This window comes from Schistocerca nitens, chromosome 9 (assembly GCF_023898315.1).
Source record: "Schistocerca nitens isolate TAMUIC-IGC-003100 chromosome 9, iqSchNite1.1, whole genome shotgun sequence".
NCBI lineage: Eukaryota > Metazoa > Arthropoda > Insecta > Orthoptera > Acrididae > Schistocerca > Schistocerca nitens.
This window is the reverse complement of record NC_064622.1, coordinates 394578393-394602598: the sequence shown is the minus strand read 5'-3', so window position 1 is coordinate 394602598 and position 24206 is coordinate 394578393. Positions and strand designations below refer to the sequence as shown.

The window sequence follows — 24206 nt, the reverse complement described above, 5'->3', positions numbered from 1 at the left end:
TCAAACGCTAAGATGGAAGCATCTGTACATGTTCGGCTATCCTTGGGACCTTTTTGGTGAGTCTCAAAATGTACATTCTATATTGGCTCTGAGCTCTTCATCACTTTGAAGTATGAGGTCCCTGAAAGTTTATACCATATCCGAAATTTTATGTGAAGTCAGGGGGTCAATAGTGTGTCACTCAGATATTCACATGCCTGAACAGAACGTGCAGCAGAGGCAGCCTCAATAGCGACCCTCTATGCAATCTTCCATATGGGTCCACTTCAAATGTTTGTTCTGTGAATTCAGAGAAATGGTTTTGTCGCCATAAAAGTATTCGTTGACGCTGTGTTGAGCAAGCTGTTTCACTTAGTCATCTGACTTGTCCCTCTTCCCATGGGGTAGCCAAGGTAGGGAACACAGTAGCATTTTAACTAATGGTTGAAATATCTAGACCTGGCTGATGAGACATGGATTCGAACGGCTATTGTGTTGGCTCAATTTGGCAATTTTCACGTGCGATTCGTCCGCCCTGTTGCCACCTATCCCTATCAGAGACTCTCCCGACAGGCGCCATCTACATCTACATCCATACTCCGCAAGCCACCTGACGGTGTGTGGCGGAGGGTGCCCTGAGTACCTCTATCGGTTCTCCCTTCTATTCCAGTCTCGTATTGTTCGTGGAAAGAAGGATTGTCTGTGTGGGCTCTAATCTCTGATTTTATCCTCATGGTCTCTTCGCGAGATATACGTAGGAGGGAGCAATATACTGCTTGACTCCTCGGTGAAGGTATGTTCTCGAAACTTTAAGAAAAGCCCGTACCGAGCTACTGACCGTCTCTCCTGCAGAGTTTTCAACTGGAGTTTACCATCTCCGTAACGCTTTCGCGATTACTGGCTCTGAGCACTATGGGACTCAACTTCTGAGGTCATCAGTCCCCTAGAACTTAGAACTACTTAAACCTAACTAACCTAAGAACATCACACACATCCATGCCCGAGGCAGGATTCGAACCTGCGACCGTAGCAGTCACGCGGTTCCGGACAAGCGCCTAGAACCGCACGGCCACCGCAGCCGGCGTTTTCGCGATTACTAAATGATCCTGTAGCGAAGCGCGCTGCCATCCAGCTGCAACGAAGCCAAAATAAATCACGCTGTTTAAAGGGTACAGAACGACACAACCTCGGATTGTCTACCACGTACTTCTAAGCGCATATATTAGTCTATTCAGTTATAGTGTGCAGGGGGTAGCAACCTTGTAGGTATAAGCTCTATTTAAGATGTTCCTCAGACGGTTGAACGCTACCGAATTAATTTTGAAAATGGAGGTCAAATTCAGAAGGGGACTAAAATTATTTCAGCTGAAAAGTGATGTGAGAATAACGAAGATATCGAAGAAAGAACCTAGATAAATAACCAGGTCAACAAAAGATGTCACCGCGAAAACTCTGGTAGGGGAGACCGCAGCAGAAGTAGTGAAGTATGTGCTGCAATAGTCTGGGCTTTGTGCCGCTATGCACGTAATGAAAAATGTCGTTAGATCCCTGAGAGGTCACTCACAGGACGCCATCTGTCATTACAGCAACACCTAAGCTGAAGTTTTCGACACTTTTGCTTCTTCAAAATAATCTAAACGTTGAAAAATTTATGAACTCTAGTGTAAAAATAGGTGATACTGAGTACAGTAACAGGACTGTAAAGTGAGGCCAATCAAAATTTCTGTACAGTAGTTTTGAGTTTACGTACTAAGTCTGCAATCAAGGTTATTCCACACGAATTTTTCCACGTCGTCAATTGTTGGCGAGTGCCTAAGCTTCCGATGTGTGACAAAAACCATATGCTTATGTTGTGGTTCCTCGAAATCTAGTAATAGCTCACTTGGTGCAAAAATGCAGTTGTCAAATAGGCCAATCTTAACCACTTGCTCAGGGCAGTGAAACAAAGCTGGACGTCTTCAATGTCCCTAACACTGCACAGCAGCAAATGAAGCGTTCCGTGTGATCCGACGAGGAGCGATTTTATCTCAAAGATGCAAGGCGTCGAGTTCATCGCCGAACCATGAAGTGTGTAACCTGCAGCATGTGAAGGGTTCTCTTCAGATCAGTGGGGGAGGGGCGCTCTAACTGTGTGTTCATGCCGTGATTTGGGCCCGCTCATTCACGTTACCGTTATCATTAACTTGGACGTATATTTCAACGCTTTCTATGACTAAGTGTTGCCCGTTTTCTACTACTCCACGTTTACACTGTAGATGCTTCCTCCAATGTAACACCCGTGTTCAGAGATCTGCATGATACAGTCGTGGTTTGACGAACACACTTGCACCCTATCGTGCCTCTAGTGCCCTAATCAGATCTTAATCTCTCTGAAAAAAATGACCTGACAGCAGGTTTTAGATAGCAATCAAGAACCCTCCAGTTTGGTGGCTCTACGGGTTCTTAACATCTGAAGATACTTTTAAGACTTCCTCGCCAAATAGAGGCCATTATCGAAGCTATAGGCGGTGTCACATGGTATCAACGTGATGTCTCCGGGGAGCCATCATGTATGCTTATTGCGCCAGGCAAAGAGGGTGGTGCATTGGGTGCTTTAACCGAGGTACCTGTACTTAAAGCGAAGAAAATACTCCCTAATTATGTTACACTAAACGATTTGAACTGTGTGTAGTCCCTTGGTTCTCTGAAATACGGCTGTTGCTGACGCTACCCGCAGGAGGTAAAATGCAGTTCGTGACCAGGGGCAACCTATCTCCGTCGACGCGGCCTTTGTCGCAGTGAGGCAGGAGACAGCGCCTGTGGAAGCGAAGCGATGTCCCTCTTCCGCCCTGGCTATCAGAGCAGCGGGCGGGCCTGCTGCTATCACCAGACGGGGCGTGCCCGCAGATATTGTGTAACAGGCGGCGACTGCAACCAGCGGCGAGACCATTAACGCTGCTCTACTAAACGCAGTCCGCTTCTATTCAGCGTTGATTAGCAAGAGTTTAAATCTATTTATTAATGATCCTACTGTCTTCGTTAAACTTAACAGGTTGAACCACCGCTACCACGACCCACTAGCGCGCTTCTTAAGACGCGAGACGTCAGGTTGGTGACGTGTTTGTCTCTGCTGTAACAGTCACAGAATATGCGAGTGAAATTGTCCGACGCGTGAAAATTTAAATCCGAGCTCATATGGCAATAACACTTATCGCCTGAAGCCGAGTTGAAAAAGGCAGCTAAAGAACTGAAGTTAGGCTCCCTGCGAGCTGTAACAAACTTCCAAGTACCTTAACGCACGAGCGCAACATGGAAGTTTATTAAGCTAAGGTGTGATGGTGCCATGAACGAACAGGATGCCTAAAGCCAGTACTAGGATAGTTAAATCATTAATTCTCCCACTTAACTCTTTGAGGGGGCAGGTAAACACTAAAATTTACCCTAGTGGGGCAAGAAAAATTTGCAAATTCCAAATTTTTTACTTTTAACACATCTGTTTTATTGTTTTGACATGTTTTATACGTTGAGTTAGTAAATTCACGTAAACAACAAAATATTAAGATTAAATGTGGTCACTGCAGGTAACCACCACTCCAAAAATTACAGTATACAAATTCGATATTTGGTGGTTGAACTTTGAAATAACCAGTTTTTAATTTTCTTGGTATCTCTTGAAACAGTTCTTGTCTGCTCAGACACAAAGGTACTTTGCACACTGAACACATCCACACTGTTCGCACTGGATTTTTCTTTGAACTGTAAACTGCGCTTCTTCTAGATGAGTGAATTGGTTGATGTTTACTGCTTTCGTGGCGAATACTTTCGTCTACTTATGGTTTGTGTGATTTGATCTGGGTTGCTATACTAATTTGGGATACAAAAACAAAATTAGCTGCCACAAACTATTTTTGGAGGCACCAAGATTTTGTACACCTCTCAACGGAAATCTTTATTGGACAACTGCTCCATTTCGATTTCTTTATAGTACGCGTTTGTCACACTGCAGTCGAAAAAGTGAAAAATCTCATCCACCATTTCTTCCTTTTTCTGTCAATAGCATAGTCTGACTTCAGTCGATCAAAATCATCCACAGAGTTCATACTGGAATTGTAGTCTTTCCATACAATTGGACAAGTGATATTGGTTATTGTTCCATCTTTCATTTATCAAGTTACTGTGGACACATCTAATAGTGAATGGCATGTTGAAATCAAGTTCACTGCCCTGTTATCTTTCCATCTATAGATTATTATGCCACCATTGCTTATTTTGTGATCGAATTCCCCTCTTTCCAGTTCCTTTTCGAGTTTTGGCACGTTTTCCTTCTGGCATTTTTTGTTCCACAAGCGTACACACCATTGGATTTTAGGTCCTTGAACAGATATGATGTAAAATAATTGTCCATGAAAATAATCATTCTTTCCATGAATACCACTGGTTAAATTTAGAACCACTTTCGATCCTAGCCCAACTACTGGAGAATGTGAAGCTTTTCTTGTATAAACATCAAATTTAAGGTTGTATGACGACTGATCACAACATCCACACTTTGTACTCTCTTTTTATAGGTTTGTCCCTCATTGAGAGATGATCTGCCTTTGAGTTTAACCATTGCTTTATCAGCAGCAAGTTTTTGATGTGGTTTATAGCAATCCTGGAATTTCCTGTTAAAATGGTCTAAAAATGGACGTAGTTCGTACAGTTTATCATAATTCTGACTGTCAGGAGTGACCGAATTATCATTGAAGTGCAAGTTACTCAGTAGCCAACTAAACCATTTTACTGGAAACAGCTTTGATATGTAACTTTCACCAAGATTTGTATCAGTGCTCCAGTAATCTCTGTAGCTAGCCTTTTTAGTGATACCCATATGAAGATTTATTTCAATAAAAGTCTTAATTTCAACTTCGTTGGTGGGTACGAAAGTTTTGCCTTTCTGTGTAGCATACAAATTAGTTTGGAACACTTATTAGTGTTTCATCGAAAAATTCACAAAACAACAGGATTTAGGTTCACTTTGTTCTTTATTTCTGCAATCACACCACCTTCTCCAATAAATAATGGCACTTGGTCAACACTTGTTTCTTGGCTCCAGTTTACCGTGACTTGATGGAACAGCAGATGGTAAAACATTTTCACTGACCAATTTCACTGTCATCCCAAGAATCACTACTGCTCGACACACGACTGCACACAAGGCTTGAACTTGCACAGCCTGTCGTTAATGTGGGGTCATTTCCATCACTGCCATCACAGTCAACACTGCTGTCACTAGAAGGTATTTTTTCAAATAAAATTCGGTAACATTCGTCCTCAGTTATTCCTTTTTGGCTAGACATACTGATGGAGCAGAAGGGCGGTGGTTAGCAGCACTAACCCCACAGAAATTTGTCTGTAAAACATGGAAAATTCTATTTCAATTTGAAGTTACATTACACATAGACATATGTTCAACACAAACTTAAGCAATTACTTACCAAAAATAGTAGTATAAAAAGAGCTACAGAGAATACTGTACGCCGCTTCCAAGAACAGTGCCAACAATGAAGTATCTACTATTTTTCTGAATACGCGGCAAAAATTTGTGCAGAAGACCTGCACTGCCATCTAGCGACATTTTAGGCAACAATTAAGTGGTTGGCAGGGAGACTACTGGCCCCTGAGCGGTAAAGTGAGATAATATGTGGTTAGCCACAGTGACCACCGCCCATTGAAACCGTCTACGTATGTGGTTACAGTTTTGCCTGCCCTTCAGAGTTTCACAGAAAAGCTGGGAGGTGGGTGCACAAGGAATTTTATTCGTAGATGAACTCACTCCACGTTTAACAACAACATAGAATCTCTATGCAAAAATTTTCATTTGCCATGTCATGACTTACGTGGAGGAAGGTATGGTAGGTACAAGTGGACTGGGACTTAGGTAAACAGCGATCAGGATACAGTGATGTGGTCGACAGATCTTTACAGGAAAGAATGGACAAATCTGATCGATCAAATAAATATTTACTTGCAACAACACATTACATTGATTTTTGTGGCTTGGAAACCAAGTTTACTGAATCCCGTTCTACTGGTACGGAGGAAACGTCGTATCCAAGCTGTTGAAAGAAACCTCACTCGCATTTAGCATACTCTTACCTCTTCACGGGAGCCAGGTGTGGCAGTGGGTTCACAGAACAGAGAGAAAGAAAATTTATCACAACCCCCTACTACTACACCGCGACTTGCAGACTGCTGACAACCTGAACCTATGGACCAATCACACCTTTAGTCCAATTACCGTCTATCAAATAACCTAACGTGGCTTTCTAAGTGTAACTATAGACGAAAGTTTACTGGTCTGAAATTAGGAACTGCCTTTCGTGGACCAAATTCCGACCTGCTATATTCACGAACATGTCTTCAGTTACAAAGCAAGCTCAGCATTTTTCCACGCGATATCTAAGTTGCTAAAATTTCGTAGTTATAACCCAAAGAAAGAAAAAGAGACGTACACGATTTGATTCGTCACGAATTCTGGGCGCTCTGTTGATCTGGCCCTTTGCCAAGTGGTGCAATATCCCCGGTAAGTGTTATAATCCGCCATATAAGCTCGCTACAGTACACACCGCTGCGGTGTTTCGTAACCTATGCTTCAGATGGTGCGGCAGTTTCGAAACCATTAAAACATTCTGGATTTCAGTCTGTCAGTGACTTCAGTCTCACCCACATCTGACCCAATTTTTTTACTAGCGATATCTTGACATGTTTCCGAACGTTCGGAGTTCCTTATGATAGCGATATTAATGGAATGGCTAGCAGCTCTGTATGAATGGGGATAGAATTGCCATGATTTTAACGTTTCACTGTCCTGACTATACCCGTTTCAGCTTAAATTGTTCCATTTTACCACAGATACAAAACGGCAATGTGTACGAAGCATTCTAGTTTAACTACGCATAAGCGCTTTTAATACAAAAAAAAAGAGCTAAATCTGTTGAAGATTTGAAAGTGTCACTTTATTCGACCATGCAAAGTTACGTTAAGTCTACTTTTTCACTCCACAAAATGCTTTTGATGTCTTTATACATCTCACGATCCATTGGCATGTTACTGCCGAAGCACATATTTCTTAGTTAACTTTCCATGACTGCAGACATTCTTTGGTACACTAATATTGTAGTAAGCTAATAGTAAAGGCAGATCATTAATATTGGTAACATTTTCATTGAAAACAGCAGATATGTGGAGGTAATCAGCAAGTACAGGAAAGAACGTCGAAAATATATAGCGATTGGAAGTAATCCAGCGATTGGCAGTCATCAGTCTAACCTCATGCTGGATGCTCTCAGCAGGCAAATTTCATAAGCTCTTTGGCTAGTAGGCTGCAGCATCGCACACTGGGGAGTTCATCCGAGTATCTTAGCACTGCTCCTTACCTTGTCCAGATGTTTTTCTGGCTAAGTTCTAATATGGTGATTATTGGGTGCATGAAAACTGTGTGTATTAACACCCGAACTAGTTCACAGCGGTTTCCTTGGCTTCTGAAGCAAACGAGGTTACAGTATCTTATGAAGTGTGTAGTAAGATCTTAGGTGGCATATGCCACAGTAAACGCCACAAAATTTTCGTCATAGGTATACTGTGCAGTCGCTACTTCACTAGTCAAGACTTTGGTAGCTTCGTTTATTTCACATTAGATTCAGGAAAGATAATACAGCTTATCCTACTTGTTTCAGTTCTGAACTGGCTTCTTCAGTATCTAGAGCTACCTTGTCTGATTTTGTACTTTAAATTTCATTAACTAGTTTTCTGAAGTGTTCGTACCTCTGCTCGAGCGTGCGAAGCTTCAATTGGATATTCTCAGTCCATTCCGTCTGCATTTGGTGGTCGCAACACAACTGGGTTAGTGCTTCTTGCAAATATTTTCAGCTTACCTCTGAACACATTTTCGTTGTAGTCAGAGCCCCCTTAACACAAGCACACAGCTCTTTTACGAAAAATTGACGTAATTAATAAATATGCACACTTGCCTCCAGCAGCTAAAAAGGTGCTATCCCAATGAGTTATGGGCAAACCTGTGGCTTAACGTGGAACCAGATCTTTGTTCATTTGCAGATTTGAAATGAAAGTTGCAGTAAACGAGGGAGAATACTATGGTCACCCACGAATGAAGGTGGCTGATCGCTGAATTTGTAATCCGACACACCATTTAACATGTCTCTCATTCTCTAACGACAACTTCAAAGATAATACATCGCTGCAATTCTGTTGGAATATGTAGAACGTTAACTATGATTCCGAAGTTCCGTACAGCGCGAACCACCACGAACGACCTCCACTGTCACCACATGTAGTCAAATGTTCTCGGCGAATAAAGTACGTACAACGGCTAACAATACTGTTAAGACGCGATTCCTGGATAACATACTATCACGACACAAACTGAGCGAGCTGTTCCACTAACGAACATGTTTCTTAAACACAAACTGAATGATAATGGACTACATTTCCTGTGCTGAACAGGCAGGTCCTTGCAAGAGGTACAGGGCGGTGCAAAATACGTGTTAGTATTTTTCTACTGAGGTTTAATAATGTGCGGCATAAAGTTATTCTTGTGACACTGCTGTAGTGTGGCTCAAATTATAGAGCTCACTCATCGCTGTCTTCACTTTTCAGAATGTAAGCAGTAACCCTGGAACAACGTTTGCTGACCGTAAATAAATTTAACGCAAATTATGGATGTATCGTCCAATAGTACATTCGGGTTAGTGACCAATACATCCTTAATTACTTCCTCTGTGAGATTACAGTACAGCACAGCACTGAAGTGTAATTGTGGTGACAATTTAAGCATCCTCTGATACAGATGTGTAATGTTTTCCTGTTTTTCACAGGTTGGTGAAATGTTCTGAAAAGGCCAGATCCTAGATAATTCCAGCAATGGCCAGCCAGGACGACCAGGCTCAATTGTAACCCACGAGACGGTAAAAAGTGAGAGGCTTATTCAGTTAGAAGCCGACTACATCAACAAGGCATTCAGCACGGCAACTCAGGATGTCCTGATCCATTCTGAGGATCATTAAAAAATTTAATCTTTTCCCCTCACAAAGTTCAACGGTGCCACCTTTGAATGCTGGGATGTGGAACAGCGAAGTTTTTTGGAAATGAGATGATTGGGGCCTACGCGGATGGGCGGTCTATGCTTATCAGATCTGGTTTACCCATGAGGTGCAACTTTCATGTCCATGGGTACGTCTACATACAAGACTGGCGCCACTGGGCTACAGAGAAACCCTGTTTCCAACTGCTGCTCCACTTCAACAAAAAGTCACTATCTGGTGCGCTATCAGTGCACAATGCGTTATCGGGCCAATTTTTACAGCAGACAGGTACTGGAACATGAATTTGCACCATCTGCGCCATGCGGTCGAATACTTCGAAATCTATGCTTCATGCAGTATGGCACACGTCTATACCATACTGCGGTCTTCGATTTCTTTCACGAGTCATTCGGAGACTACATCGTTGCCGTAAGACACCTTAGCATTCACGAGACATGTGAAATGGCCCCTTATAGTTCCGTTCACGTGTGTGATTATTTCTTATCGTTTTATCTGAAGGACAGTCTTCAACAAAGCACCTGCAACACTCCACGATGTTTGTACTGCAGTTCGAGAAATTCGTGCAGTCTAAAGTTATGTTTAGCACAAAAACACAATTCAGTTCGAAGCTCTACAAACTCAATGCTGCAGAAGGAAAGCACTTTGACACTAACTGTGAAACTCCTCTTTACCTTTCAGCAACAAATAATCCTTAGCTAGTGACGAGCATCTAAACGGATACAGAGATTAGTGAACACACCTTGTAGCGAGACAATACCGTAACTCAAATCCACACACAAACGAAAAATATACCTATTCAAAAAGCAGATCAAATTCGCTTGACGCTTCCTCAGAATTTCCACTCCTTCCAATTTAACAATGCCAGTGTGGACCAGATGCGACGAACTCTTAGAGATGTATCGACAACAATTTACTTACACCAAATTAACGAACGACGGAGCTGACCCCTTGGTACTCAACACTGTTGCACACAACGGAAAGAGCATGAAACATTTAAACGAACGCAAAATCTCCAAAAATTTGCGATCTTTTAAGAAGCTCTAAATTTAACACAGACTGCAATGCGAAATGCTTGTAGTTTCCACAACGAAACTGTCCCGAAATTAAGCAGAAAATCCAAAGAGATTCTGGTCGTACGTGAAGCATGGCAGCGGCGACATACAATCAATGCCTTCTCTGCGCGATGGCAACGAAAATACAATCTATGACAGCGCTGCTAAAGCAGAGTTAGCAAACACAGCCTTCCGACATCTCTTCACCAAAGAAGACGAAGTAAATATTCCAGAATTAGAATCAAGAACAGCTGCCAATATGAGTAGTTTAGAAGTAGATATCCTCTAAATAGTGAAGCAACTTAAATCACTTAAAGCAAGCCTTTTGGGCCAGACTGTAGACCAATTAGGTTCCTTTCCGACTATGCTGATCCAATATCTCCATACTCAACCACATACAACCACTCTTTCGACAAAAGATCCGTAACGAAGGACTGGAAATGTCACAGACTGGACAGGTCACACCAATACTCAAGAAAGGAAATAGGAGCAATACACTAAATTACAGGCCCATATCATTAACGTCCGCATGCAGCGAGATTCTGGAAAATTTATTGTGTACGAACATCAACAATTACCGCGAAGAAAACGATCTAGTGACACAAACACGGATTTTGGAAACTTAGTTCTTGTTAAACTACCTCTACTCCCACAGTATTGAGTGCTATCGACAAAGGATTTCAAATTGATTCCTTATTTCTAGATTTCCAGAAGGCTTTTGACACTAACTCGCAAGCAGCTTTTAATTAACTTTTAATATCGTCTCGGTTATGAGACACTATACGTGATTTCCTATAAGAGCGCTCACAGTTCGTAGCAACTGAGGGAAAGTCATCGAGTAAAACGGTAGTGATTTCAGGCGTTCGCCAAGGTAGCCTTATAGGTACTCTGCTGTTTCTTACTTACATAAACGATTTAGGAGACAATCTGAGCAGCCGTCTTAGGTTGTTTGCAGATGATGCTGTCGTTTGGTGTCTAGTTAAGTCAGAAGAGGAAAAATTGCAAAACTACTTAGAAAAGGTATCGGCGAAAATTGGCAATTGCCTCTAAATGGAAAATGTGAGGTCATTCCACATGAGTACTAGAAACTATCAGTTAAACTTACGTTACAAGATAAATCAGCCAAATCTGAGGGTAGTAAATTCAACTAAATGCCTAGGAATTACAATTACGAACAACTTAAATTGGAAACACAGAAAAAGTTGTGGGAAAGGCGAACGGAAGCACAATTTTTTGTCACAACACTCAGAAGACGCACAATATTTGTTGACACTAGAACAATTGCGTTTTTCGCTAATGCGGGATCTCACCAACTTTCTCCTACTAATGCTAAAATATTTTTATGACGCCGAACAACATAGGGATAAACAATCATCGTAATAAGATAAGGGAAATCACAGCTCGCACGGAATGCCGTAGGTGTTGATTTTCAGACAGGCTGTTCGAGAGTGGAATAGAAAATTATTGTGAAGGTGGTTCAATGAACTCTGTCAGGCACTTAAGTGTGATTTGCTGAGGATCAATGTAGGTATAGATGCTGCATTAAATGTCAGGTTGTCTGCTATGGGATAAATATAAGTTTATCACCCCATATGTTTTGTACAAAAACTTTCGAAAGCGTATTTTGCTTTTCCTTGGATAACGTGTGAAACTATATTGGTCTTGCGAATCTGTGTACGTAGCAAATTATTCAGTAGGTGGAAGTCGCCTTCAAAGAAAGATGAACTCTTCACACGTCTATATCCGTTCCTTCGACTGTCAAACTGGCTATGTGGTTTTCCTGGAGTATGCTTGCTGACTCCATTTCCGCCTTCTGGCAATGCTCTTCTCGTCCGCTACTACCGTATGCGGGACGAGCGTCTATTGCAAACGGTGCCACTGCATTCTTTCGACTCTGCGATAGTGGAAGAAAGAAAAAGTGATCACCAAATTAGAGAAACCAAGTCTGTCAGCTCGATACCAACCGATACTCTAGCGCTTAGAAAAATAGAGAAAGGCTGCTGACGGCTGCAAGCATCTATAGTGAAGATTAAGGAAGGTAAACCGGTTCAAGAAACTTAGTTTTACAAGTTGCGTACATGTGATTCTTACTCAAACCGTTTGTATCTTTGTTAATTTAAATTCTACAATCTAGATGTGCGTCCTTTACACGTGGGCGGAGAAAGGTTTTACTTCTCGATCCCTTATCGGCTCTTATCTAGACAGTCGCTGATATGTAGCAGTGCTCTGCCATTCCATTTCCTCGTGCAGGAGTCGGCTGCCTTGTTCCTCTGGTTTAAGACAGACTCCTTGGACGGCGCGGAGAGGAGACTGTAGGCAAGCTGCCTCGCGCACGCGTGTCTGGGCGGGTAGGCGAGGCATCACGTGGCAGGCAGCCCATTACGTGATTCACCGCTTCCCGCGCCCAGCCGAACAGCTAACAGCTAGCCGAGCCTCTAAGCCGCCGCTTACTCTTCATAAAGGAGGTCGCTATACGTTCTCCATTTTCCGACATTTCTTTTTACGCTGCGATATACGGGGCGGGTCACTACATACCAGCAGGGCCGGTTTAAGCTGCAGGAGACAAGCGCCGCTTGGGGGGCGACAATCTGAGAAGGGCGTTAGCGCCGACCACTGATGTGACGGAAGTCCTGGGATAGTTCCTAATATCGCGTCTAACCTTTTGCCCGACGTAGTTCAGCAACTACGTAGAATGGACTCTAGTCGTTAGAAGTCCCCTGCAGAAATAATGAACCACCTGTACAGCCTGCCATAATTGCAGAAGTGCTGCCGGTGCAGGATGCTACGCACTAGCTGAGCCCTCCATCACGTCCCATAAACGTTCTATGACAATGCCGAGCGACTTGGATGGCTAAAACATTCTTCTGGATGTTCTTTAAACCAATCATGGACAGTTTTGGCCCAGTGACATGACATCGTTGTTTGGCAACATTAAGTCCACTCAAGGCTGCAAATGGTCTCCAAGTAGCCTAACAACCATTTCCAGTCAATGAGCTGTTCAGTTGGACCAGGGGACCCAGTGGATTCCACGTTAAGTACAACCCACATCATTATATAGCCGCCACCATCTTGCACAATGCCTTGTTGACAACCCGAGTCAATGGCTTCGTGGGGCCTGCGCCACAGTAACCCTACTATCAGCTCCTATCGACTGTAACCGGGACACTGATCTGACCATGCCACGGTTTTCCAGTCGTCTATGGTATAACCGAAAAGGTCACGAGCCCAGGAGAGGCGTTAGCAAAGGCAATCGCGTCGGTCGACTGCTGCCACAGTTAACACCAAATTTCGCGGCACGTTCGTCGTACGCCCCACATTGATTTCTGCGGATATTGCACGCATTCTTGCTTGTCTATTAGCAATGACACTACGCAAACGCCGCTACTCTCTGTCGTTAAGTGAGAAGTGTGCCTCTGCGTTGTCTTAAGTGAGCGGTAATGCCTGAAATGTGGTATTCTGTGTATACATTATGTACGCGATGCTACCGCCCCTGCGCATGTGCATATCACTATTCCATGACTTGTCACATCAGCGTACGTGACTCGTGAAAAAATTTCTCGAACCTGCCCCATGTACCAGTGAACGAAGCAGTCACACAGCAAATTGGTGTCAATTTAGTATGCGCTGTGCAGCCCGAAAGTAGGTTTGAAGATCTTAGTGCTTCACTAGGATGACCCTACTGGAGGTGGTATGCCGTCGCCTTCCTCCGACATCTGTGCTGACTTACATGGTCGTTTATAGGGAAACCAATTAAACATTTACTCCTCACGGGTGCAACGACGCTTTAACAAACATTGCCGTAGGTGGACGAAGTGATAAGTGAAAATCGTAGGTCTGAACGCAGATTGAACCCTGGGCCTTTCGTTCTGTAGTCTAACACTATCACACCGTCTGCTTGACAAAGCTAAAAGATATCAGGGACTGGATTTGGCAGTCATTTCAGGAAGTTCTGATACATGGTTTTTGCGGAGATGGAAAACAGCAATATCGATCGGTGTTATGTTTCCCCTCCCAAAAGCAGACTGTCTAAGGAAAAGCGAAATTGGATGCTTCTTACGGTTGTCCTTCGCCGTCAAAGAACTTATTTCTCGAACGAATGTAAACGTGATCCATTACTCTGTTCTGATAAGAATCGTCCACCAGAATTGATTACCGAAAGAATCACAACATGACGGACTGTTGGCCAAAATTGCAAAGTAGTGCATGGCAACAGCACTTAATATTTTACGCAACTTGGAGACAAAAACCTATCAGCAAGATGGATACCACGATTGCTGACAGTGGAAAAACACGAGGGTGGCGTATTTGAAGCAATTCAAGCAAGAGCCGAAGGACTTGCGTCAAGTTGCCACGGCCGAGACAGTCTATCACCACATTCCTGAAGCGAAGCGCTACAATCTGAATCAATTTCTTCAAGTGAATCAGCTGAACAGGTCGGTAACTAAGCCTTTTTTGTATGTTGAGATTGTCATACGTAGCTTTTGGAGAAACTAAAACCAATCACCAGGCAGTACTACAGAGCCGGTACCGCTTTGACAAAACCTTACGTCAATTTCCGCGATTTTCACCACGGTTATGACAGGCTATACATCTGTAGATAATACCGCGAAACTACACACAATAAGTTATGCACTTATACCACACCTCAATCTTCCGAACTGACTCCTACGCTTTCTCTTGTTAAATATATGGGTGGCTCTCAAGTAAAAATATTAGTAGCTCAGTTGGTAGAGCACTTGCCCGCGAAAGGCAAAGGTCCCGAGTTCGAGTCTCGGTCGGGCACACAGTTTTAATCTGCCAGGAAGTTTCATATCAGCGCACACTCCGCTGCAGAGTGAAAATCTCATTCTGGAAAAATATTAGTCTTTAGCGAGACAGTGGCGCCTTTCAGACTTTTTCTTGGTGGTTATAAAATGGCCGGGACGTTGGGGGAAGAAACCCCTAGAAAGGGACGATGTTGAAAATTTTGTTTTTGGAAAAAGGGCGCCCTTCATTCCTACACTGGTAGTTACGATACGGGGTTTTGTCTCACTATAAGCCAACAGACAAGTTATAAAAAGCTAGGTGTGTCGAATGGTCCTAAATCCGCTATGTTAGTCACACACTAATAGCCTCATTTAACACCACATTGCAAATGCTTCTAATCATTTCACTTCTTTCTCCCCTATTGTCCACTTTTCACATTCAAACAAAGCTGTACCGCAAAAAGCTTATAAAATTTTCTGGTACTAAGAATCATATTTTCAAATATTAGCAGAATTTTTTCAAACCACGCCTTCTGAAATTCTTTTTTCATGTCTCGTTTATCCTCCGTGGGAACTTCTGATGTAGAAAAATTCATCTATCGTCGTACCCCAAATTCAACATTTAACCAACCAGTATGTTCATTGGCTGTGCACATTTGCTTTGCTTTATATGCTTATTGTAGCTGTCAGCTGGGACACTTCATTTGAAGACTCAATACCTGTCTATTTTTGACTTGTCAAATAGACGTCACGATTTTCTGTTCATGAAGAAACATCCAAACAGTTTTTCACTTCCCACATCTCTACATTATATAGTTTGTAACTACCAGATGATAAACTGGCTTTATCACTGATGTAAAGCGTCCGCTCATTGTTAAGATCAGAACAAATATGCACGAGCATCAGAAACCATAGTTTGGAACCCTATGACCGAATGGTCTAAATATGATTATGAATATGATCATGTATATAGTAACATTTATAGCGTAATTAAACACTGCATGGAAACAAACATGGCATTTTATGCCATTACATACTATCATTCTACAAGCAAAGAATAATGGGGCTATACGTGGAAAGCTGATAAAAAACACTAGAATTAGCAACGGCTGTAAACAATAAGGCCAAAAGTATGGGAAAGACAGGCTTCACTAACAACACGATATTAAAGTACACAGGGACGTAGTGCTGGAATAAGAGTGTGGCTGCAAGCCTGGAGAACCAAAACATGCATTTTAAGCACATTTAACTATTCAACCTTCAACATTAACCCCAACTTGGGAAAATACGGATCGAGCAAACTAAAACAACGTTTTTCTTTGCATGGTTGTTGGGTAAATGACATCTTTTCCCTACTTTTTAAAAATTGTGTTAACTAGTTAATATACAAACACCAATCACTGTTTAGTGCTACGGCATTCATAATACCGGAGATAAAGCATCAACCAAGTTAAAATAAATCATTCATATAAAAAATTATGATCTTGCGATCTTAGCACTAAATTTGGCATTTAAGTCTTCACACAACCTACCATCTTGGTATAAGAAAATGCATAGTTAGTTTAAATACACCACCGATTCGTTTTTATTCTGGAAGAAATACGAGATTTGAAAGAATTAAAAGTTAAAACTGATTACCCCTGATGTAATTACAACGCCCTTTCAATGAAATCTTACAGCCAGCCGAGCGTCGTTCCCTACGCTTCTGATCAATATCAGACCGCCGATAAGCTGGTCGTAGCGTCCTGCACGTTTGCTGATGACGTGTCGCCGCCGCTACCGTAATCTTTTGTCTCTTGACAGCTGCGTGTCTCAGCATGTCAAATAGACATTCGCATTTTCAAGTGATGCTACAGTGAGTGTTTATTCGTCAACACGCTGCAGGCATATGTTCAAAGCGTAATCTAATATCTTCGTTCACATTTCATATTCACAAACGCTTTGTTTCTTTGGACGTAAACTTAAAGCAAATCACGTCTCAGGTGGCTGTGAGCGGAAAAAAGGCCACCGACTACATCCACGCTCAAATTTTACTTTTGGCTTACGAGTAAGATTGTAGAGCGCAAAAATAGTCACCGGGTCTGTCAGCGTCAAACGTGCTGCAGCTAGAAAAACTATCACAACTCGCCTAACAGAAGTTCTTACGAAATTTGATTATCATAAAAATTGTAATAATCAAGTAAGCCCATAGCTATTTTAAGACGGAAACGTTTCCGACGAGATAAAGGCCACGAAAGGGCGATGACTGCTGTTTTCAGCTCTCCACTCCCTGCACCTGCCGTTGTGGTAGGCTCCTAGAGCGCAGGGCGTTAGAGTGTTGACGCAGTAATCCAAGAATAGGATCCACAGCTGATGTTCTGGCAGTTCGCCTACATCGCCGGTACGTCACAATGGACCAGCAAAATTTCGAGGCCAAGTCTTCATTTCCGGCCACACCAATATCAGTGACAACTCTCCCCACAACTTTCTCTGTTTTTCATTGGTTGGCCGAGTAATAAGCTCCAAAGACCGCATACCCTAATCAGTTCACTTCTAGGTTACTAGTTACCAGAGACGTGTATTTGGTTTTACACGCTGAAATGATCAGGCATGCAGACAGCATTACATTAGTTGCTCAGTGTACGGTTTTAAACCATTACTTCAGCGACAAAATTTCTCAGGGACTATTCAATATCTAGGTGGTATCCAACAACACACGCAATACTTCTTTTTAGACTTTCTATGCTTCGACACGTTATCCATACAAATACGAGCAGTTGTCCAATCTTGTCTGGAATACATTGAGGGCTGTAACGAGTTCAGTAGCGACAGAAGGACAACATCTGCTTTACGCTTCATTCATGAAAATGTGGGAGCGTTTAGTGAGCAGAAGGCCACGAGGGAACCACGTTGCAACGTACATATTTAACCGTCCTTCATGTACACGCGAATCTCTCATTGGCTCCGTTACAGCACCCTAGCCTAGAGAATGGCATGCTTTACTTGCCGAAGTACAATCTGTGTGGAAACTAATTACATTGCTGTGTTAACTGACATGTTCCCACACGGCCAAACATGCTCTATTTCAAACCAGCTGGGAAATTCAAAGACATTTTAATGCAGTCATTTCATGTATTTCACTGTAACGCTTTGCTTCCGGCAAATCCAGGTATCATCACAAAAGTCCATTCCATTTTTCTCCTTAATAAACCTGGAACTGAATTTCTGTGAAATTGCTTGTTCTGAATGTTTAAGTGCGACAACCGCCAAACAACGTAGGTTTCGCCAACAGTTCTTTATTAGACTTGATCGTGTTGAGATACTTAAACAATCTCTCCGGTCGAACAGTTCTATGACTGTCAGAAACAATTACGAAGAGAGGAGTGAATGCTTGAGGCTAATGCCACAGTAGACAGTATCATATCTCATAGCGGGACGAGTCCGTCAAGGTTCGAAAGTTTTCGCCTAACACCAGCTGAATTATAAAGGTCTTCATAGGACGTAATAGTTTCAATTTATACCACATTCTGGCTAATATCGCCCCAGTTTAAATAGAATTTCCTGAAATTTCAAGTATTTGGAGACGATGACTATCCCCCTCAGCAAGCTTAATTTGGATCTATTGTCCAATAAAGCAGTGTTATATTCAACACAGTGTGAACGCTGATCAGTGCATAATTTTTTAAGACCTTATCTATTTTATATCTAAACTAGGTTACATCCAGATTTTTCAGCTGCCTATTTCGCCACAAATATTTTACGTAATAGATTTTACTACGCATTCCTAGAACACTTACTGCTAAAGCGCCTTATCAGCAACGGCTGGATCAATTCTGCTGACGATCATACGGGTAACGTTAGGCCCAACATTGCCACTGATGTTTCGTGGTACAATACACTTTATTATTTTTGTTCTTGATACCAATACAATTTTGCAATGAAACATTATCAAGAAGGTATTTCTAGATGGCAGCAGAACAGCTGAAAGGCTGAGTTCTACGTCCTACGACTAGGGCTAAGCTCTGAAAAAACTGGAAAAATTGTCAAAACGCTACGAGAAACTAACATTCACAAAATGTATGTTTCAATACTGTACTTCAATCCACGTTCACATGCTTAAGTCTGCACAATTAACATGGAATCATACTGCCAAACTGAAAACGTGTTCAACCAGAGCTTAGGAGCTTCAGTTAAAATAACTCGACTATACGAGAACCAAGGCTCTCATTCTGCACTAACAAATGCAGAAAAACTTGTTACTTTTGAGAGCTATTTGAAAAGCATTTTACACCACATCAAGATATTTGAAAATCTAGGAGTGGTGTAACAGACATTTACACAGAACTGGTATCATGGATATTCAAATATATTACAGTGGAGAAAAGTTTGTTTCGTCGTATAGGAGATTTATACAGTGGGTAGAAACATTGCTTGCTGACTCGCAAGTGACTTCAGATGGAAGAAGAGCCAGCCGACTTAATTTTTCCAACTACTGAAAGAAGATTCAAATACTGTTCGTGGAACAAACTTTAGTACAGAACCGAATAACAAGCAGACAAAACGTTAAAAGCTCGAAAGAACGGTGCTTTCAAAAAAATCTTCAGACAAAGAGGTCAAAGGAAGGAGTGCAGTAACATTACAGATGGTAGGAACCAGTGCAAGGTGTTATTTCTTAAGACCTAAAGTGATCCACCAGGTATGAGTTATGAGAACAGTGGAAGAACGAGTAAGGGCTTGCGTAAACATTGTTGAGGACATTGGATATAAGTGATTTTTATCAAAGTAGACCATGGATTTAAAAACTGCTGCAACCATTGTTTAAATCAGTTCTACAATATTTAACTAAATATACGTAGGCCACAAGCTACGCCAGCATTTTTACGCTGATCTTAACAATTAAGCTTTTGCCGTAGTAACTGTAACTCCCATTTCAAAACTACTTCGTATTAAAAATACAAGTGAACTATTTTGGAAAGACCGACAATATAAAGCTACTAATATCACGTCAGAACTTATTCATTTGTCCTAGTATGAACGTATTGCAAATTGACATACGGCTGAACACTTCGTCCACTTTGTATGTGATCAATATTGGTTTTGATTTCCGTTTGAGAAAGCGGATGCTTAAAAAGACTGAGTGGGTTTTTAATCTCCATTTATCCGGAGAAAGCAATCCTCTGTACTGACAATTCATTGCACGGCAGCATACATACTCTGGATAACTACTGGATTAGTACATGTCATTTCAATGATCTGGCTTAACACTGCACATGTTTCGGAACATGTTCTGGCAGAAAATATTAAGAGATATACCGTGGGTGTTTCCCGACAACGAACACCTACTTTATACTGCACAATATTTTGAAAGGGCTGTTGCGTTTAGCACGAGCTCATTCGCTCATAGCGATATAACAAGTGGAAGTGGCATACACTGTCACAAATACGAGAGCTCTACGAGCTAAGTGGCATGCCTCCTGCACCTGAGATGTCAATTGACGCTAGATTACTGTATGATACTTTCAAATTATAGATGAAATCAACTAAAGGGCACTCTACAATAAAGTTAAAGGTTTCTTTTCAAGATTTGGAGCCACCGTTTGGTTTGCGTAACACTCGCTTCATTACGCAATTCGGCATCGAAATGTCACGACTGGGCGCAGTACAGTTTTTATTTCTTCAACAGTCTTAACTGGAAGTCCCATACTGCGAAATATCAAATTTTCAGAAAGGAATTCGATTTTGATAGTACTAACCCTTCCTTGCGGACGTCTTCCATGGCGTATTACTATTCTCATCTCCGACTTTTTGTAACCATTACTTAGTATCAAAGTAAAGGAAAGCAGTCTAAAATATTACTGGAACACCAGGTTAAAAACTCTAGTGTAAGCTATTGCGTGTACAGCACTACTACACTTTATGTCACAACTGCTCTCTTCACTAAAAAGCACCTTTCGCCCAAACCAACAGTCAATTGCAATATATTCCAGCACACAGTTTAATCTAGGAAGTGGTTCTCTTCAGCAATTTAACTTTCCAGCTGCAATTTCTTCATGAATCTGCGGCACCTTGCTACTTGGCGTCTTTTAAATAACGCTATGTCTCACCTGTAGGTGCTCTTGAAACCGTATCGGTAACATCTGCGTCATGGTGGTTACAGCTGCATAGAGTCCACGGCGATATTATTGTGTTAGTATTTAGCTCCTTTCCAAATGTCCACCTTACAACTAATCGCACTCACGACTGAAACTGCCACTCACTGCCACCCAACATGGCTTCCCACTGCCACACTGGAAATAGTCCTGCGGTGTATCACTGCGCACAATCCAAAGCATTCATCTCGATTCTTAAAAAGTAAGTGATGTTACTGTGCGCTAAATACTGCGTGAATAAATATAACTGTACAAGAGCGCTATTCTGTAAATATAGTTTCTCTATCAAAGACATCTGTCTCAGAAGTGATTGCGGAAGCACACCCTTCTTAGGAACATGCCACATGAACACCTTGCGCAGCGCGACAGGCATTTATTGATGCGAGGTGTTACGAGTGACATGTGTTACGGAGTTGGTAGTAAGAATTGCCGGTGGAAGTAAGACATTTAGTAGTAATAGATTATTCTTTCTATGTGATGTGTGGCGCTTCACTTGCGAACTATTGCGTACTTTGATTTTTAATACTTTTTATGTCTACTTCGAGCAATTAAAATATTACAATAACTTAAACTTGAATTAATTTTAACAAACAAGCTGTACAGCCAAACCTACAGGCAATACTAGTCAAATTAATATATGGCACGGTAAAGTGAATCTGTTGCGTCTATCATTGTATAACGTACTTGATCATGCAGCGCAAGATTACGTCAACACAGTAGTGCCAGAGTTTTTTTTTTCTTTTATGGCTTTCTCATCTTGAAAAAGAAGCGTTTAAAGTGGAAAAAGCAATTTTTATCATTCTAGTTCTACAATATACGGTACCATTCGTGCAATGCTAAACTGTTGCGAACAAAACGTACATTCATATGAAAAGGTTACACACGTTTCACTGATATAAATGAAACAAGAGTACAAATAACGAAACCAATGAATTATTTGGTGTGATAAGCAGCGAAACATCCAACACAGCCCCAAATTAAATTTCTTGCACTCTGTACAGGCCGTCTTGCAGATTATTCCAACACATTTATTCTGTATTTTCCTAATCAGATGCTTCATTCCATCCCACTGCTGCTGTAGTAATGGATTCTAGGGTTCGTTTAGTCCCTTTCAGTAGTGTCACATACGTCAAATTAAAAAGGAGCCTAGGGTTCGTTCAGTCCCTTTCAGTGGTGTCAAATTAATTTTACGATAGAAGATATATTTACTTTTGGGTTAGAGTATCAAGACATTGTATACAGTGACATGCAATAAACAACTGAAAAGAGCCCAGTATATTTTACTGTTATGGATATTTATTGTGTACTGATTTACACTTTGATCCATTCAATCAACTCCACCCACATTCTTGTTGTAGTGTCAGGATGGTCAGGTCTCTTAAATTGTTAAGAAATCTTTTATATTAGTTACTGGGTTTGCAGCTGTTGTATTTGATGCTGTAGAAACAGTGTAGTTGTCATGCTGCATACACACAAACCATTTTTGTTTTTTATGGCAAAATGGATAGTACCTCCTTCATCTCAGTTTCCTGCTTCCTTGGAAGTGAACCAATTTTGGGGAACAAAATTCTCTGTCCCTGTGCCCCCTCCCCCAACGTTCTCAAAAAAAGTTTGCAAGTAGTAAAAATAGCAGTAAAAACTGTTCAAATGCTGTCATTAATAGGGTGTAGAAAAATTTCCACTACCAGTCACAATAGATTATTTGTTCATTACATGATCAGTTTCAGCCTTGTCTGACTGGTAGTGGAATATTTTGTACACCCTATGAAGGAAAAGTCACATGGGGTTCAACAGCATCCAATATGGATAAAATTCGCTCTCATTAGTGCTTAGTGTTTTTTCTATGCAACACAGGAATGCAGCCTGTCTCATTGCATCAAAAGTAATGTTGCATCACTTTCCATACATGATGTTAATGTTGGCTTATTAAGGAACTATTTACAGCTTGTGAACCTGAAAGATAAAAATGTGTTAATTATTAATTCTAAATTCATGGTATGATGAGATACTGGCAGTAGGAAAAATGTTCCCAGTAGTGGACTACTTCTCATAAGCATTAACCCAAGACTGAAATAAGCATAACAAGATTACACTTTATTGTTGTCCAAAAAATAAATAGAAGTCCAGTCCTGTCATTGAGTTAAGGAATGCATTATTCACTAAATGGTTTTTGTGACTACTATATTTTTTCAGCAGTACTGGTAATTTACTGCAGATGTGATTTATTTCTTAACATTAAAGATGATTTGAGGATCACAGAACCAACATAAATGCTATAATTCCAGAATATTACACACACCTCAGGGTTGAGGAAGAGTTCCATGATGGGGTTAAAAGCAACAGCCTTGCCTTTCTACAGGAACAAAGCGTAGCTTATTTATTGAATGATATTTAATTTTTTTGATTAATGCAGAGGAGGAAGGGTTCGGGATTCTATGACTATAATAGTCCGATGTAAAACTTTGATACAAGAAAAAAAAATCAGAAGCTGCCAATCACACAAATGAATGTCAAAATAATTCATTCAGAATCACTAAATTATCACCTTACTATTGGTACTTCCAGTCATTACCTGAAAGTAACTGCCACTTAGGTGAAAACAATTTACAACTGAAACATCAAATAACACTTCGACTGGCTAAAATTTTAATTTACAAATGCTGTCATTGCCACAAATGTTTTAGGTAATGACAGATCTGACACACATCCCACGAACGATTAGAATCTTAATTTACTGCAAAACCAATGGGGTTTAATTTAACAGTAGCAAAATCTGATGTTGATGTAGATTCATATCAAGTTAATGTACATTTATTTGGGTCAAGTCGGAGCAAGAATGAGAGTCGAATAACATTTGGTAAAGTAACAGCAAAAGACGTAGAAAAAACTATGTTAAGCCTAAAAAATAAAAATTCTTTGGGATGGGATGAAAAACCATCAAAGCAGCTTCAGGTGTAATTGCACACTCACTGTCTGAAATAATCAATCATGAAGGAGGTGGCTTTTCAGGAGTTCTAAAATACACATAAATGAAACCATTATTCCAGTTTCCCTTCTTCTGGGTATCTTCTAAAATGTTTGAAACGATTGTTGCAATCCAAATTCAAAATTTGTCACATATTTAACACAGCAAAAATCAATTTGGCTTCCAAAAAGGCAACAGCACAATTTATGCAATTAATAAATTCATAAATAAAGTTAGTTCCACCATAAATCACA

The 24206-nt window shown here is 41.1% G+C and overlaps 1 protein-coding gene across 1 annotated transcript in view; it reads right to left on the bottom strand.

The window, feature by feature from the left end:
• Nucleotides 1-21257, bottom strand: part of LOC126203927 (clathrin heavy chain) — a 146713-nt gene extending 125456 nt beyond the window's left edge. The window contains exon 1 of the mRNA XM_049938323.1: nucleotides 20943-21257. Within this exon, the coding sequence (XP_049794280.1) occupies nucleotides 20943-20984 (42 nt within the window). The 5' untranslated portion in view covers nucleotides 20985-21257. The remainder of the gene's footprint in view (nucleotides 1-20942) is intronic.
• Between the last annotated feature and the right edge of the window lie 2949 nt (nucleotides 21258-24206).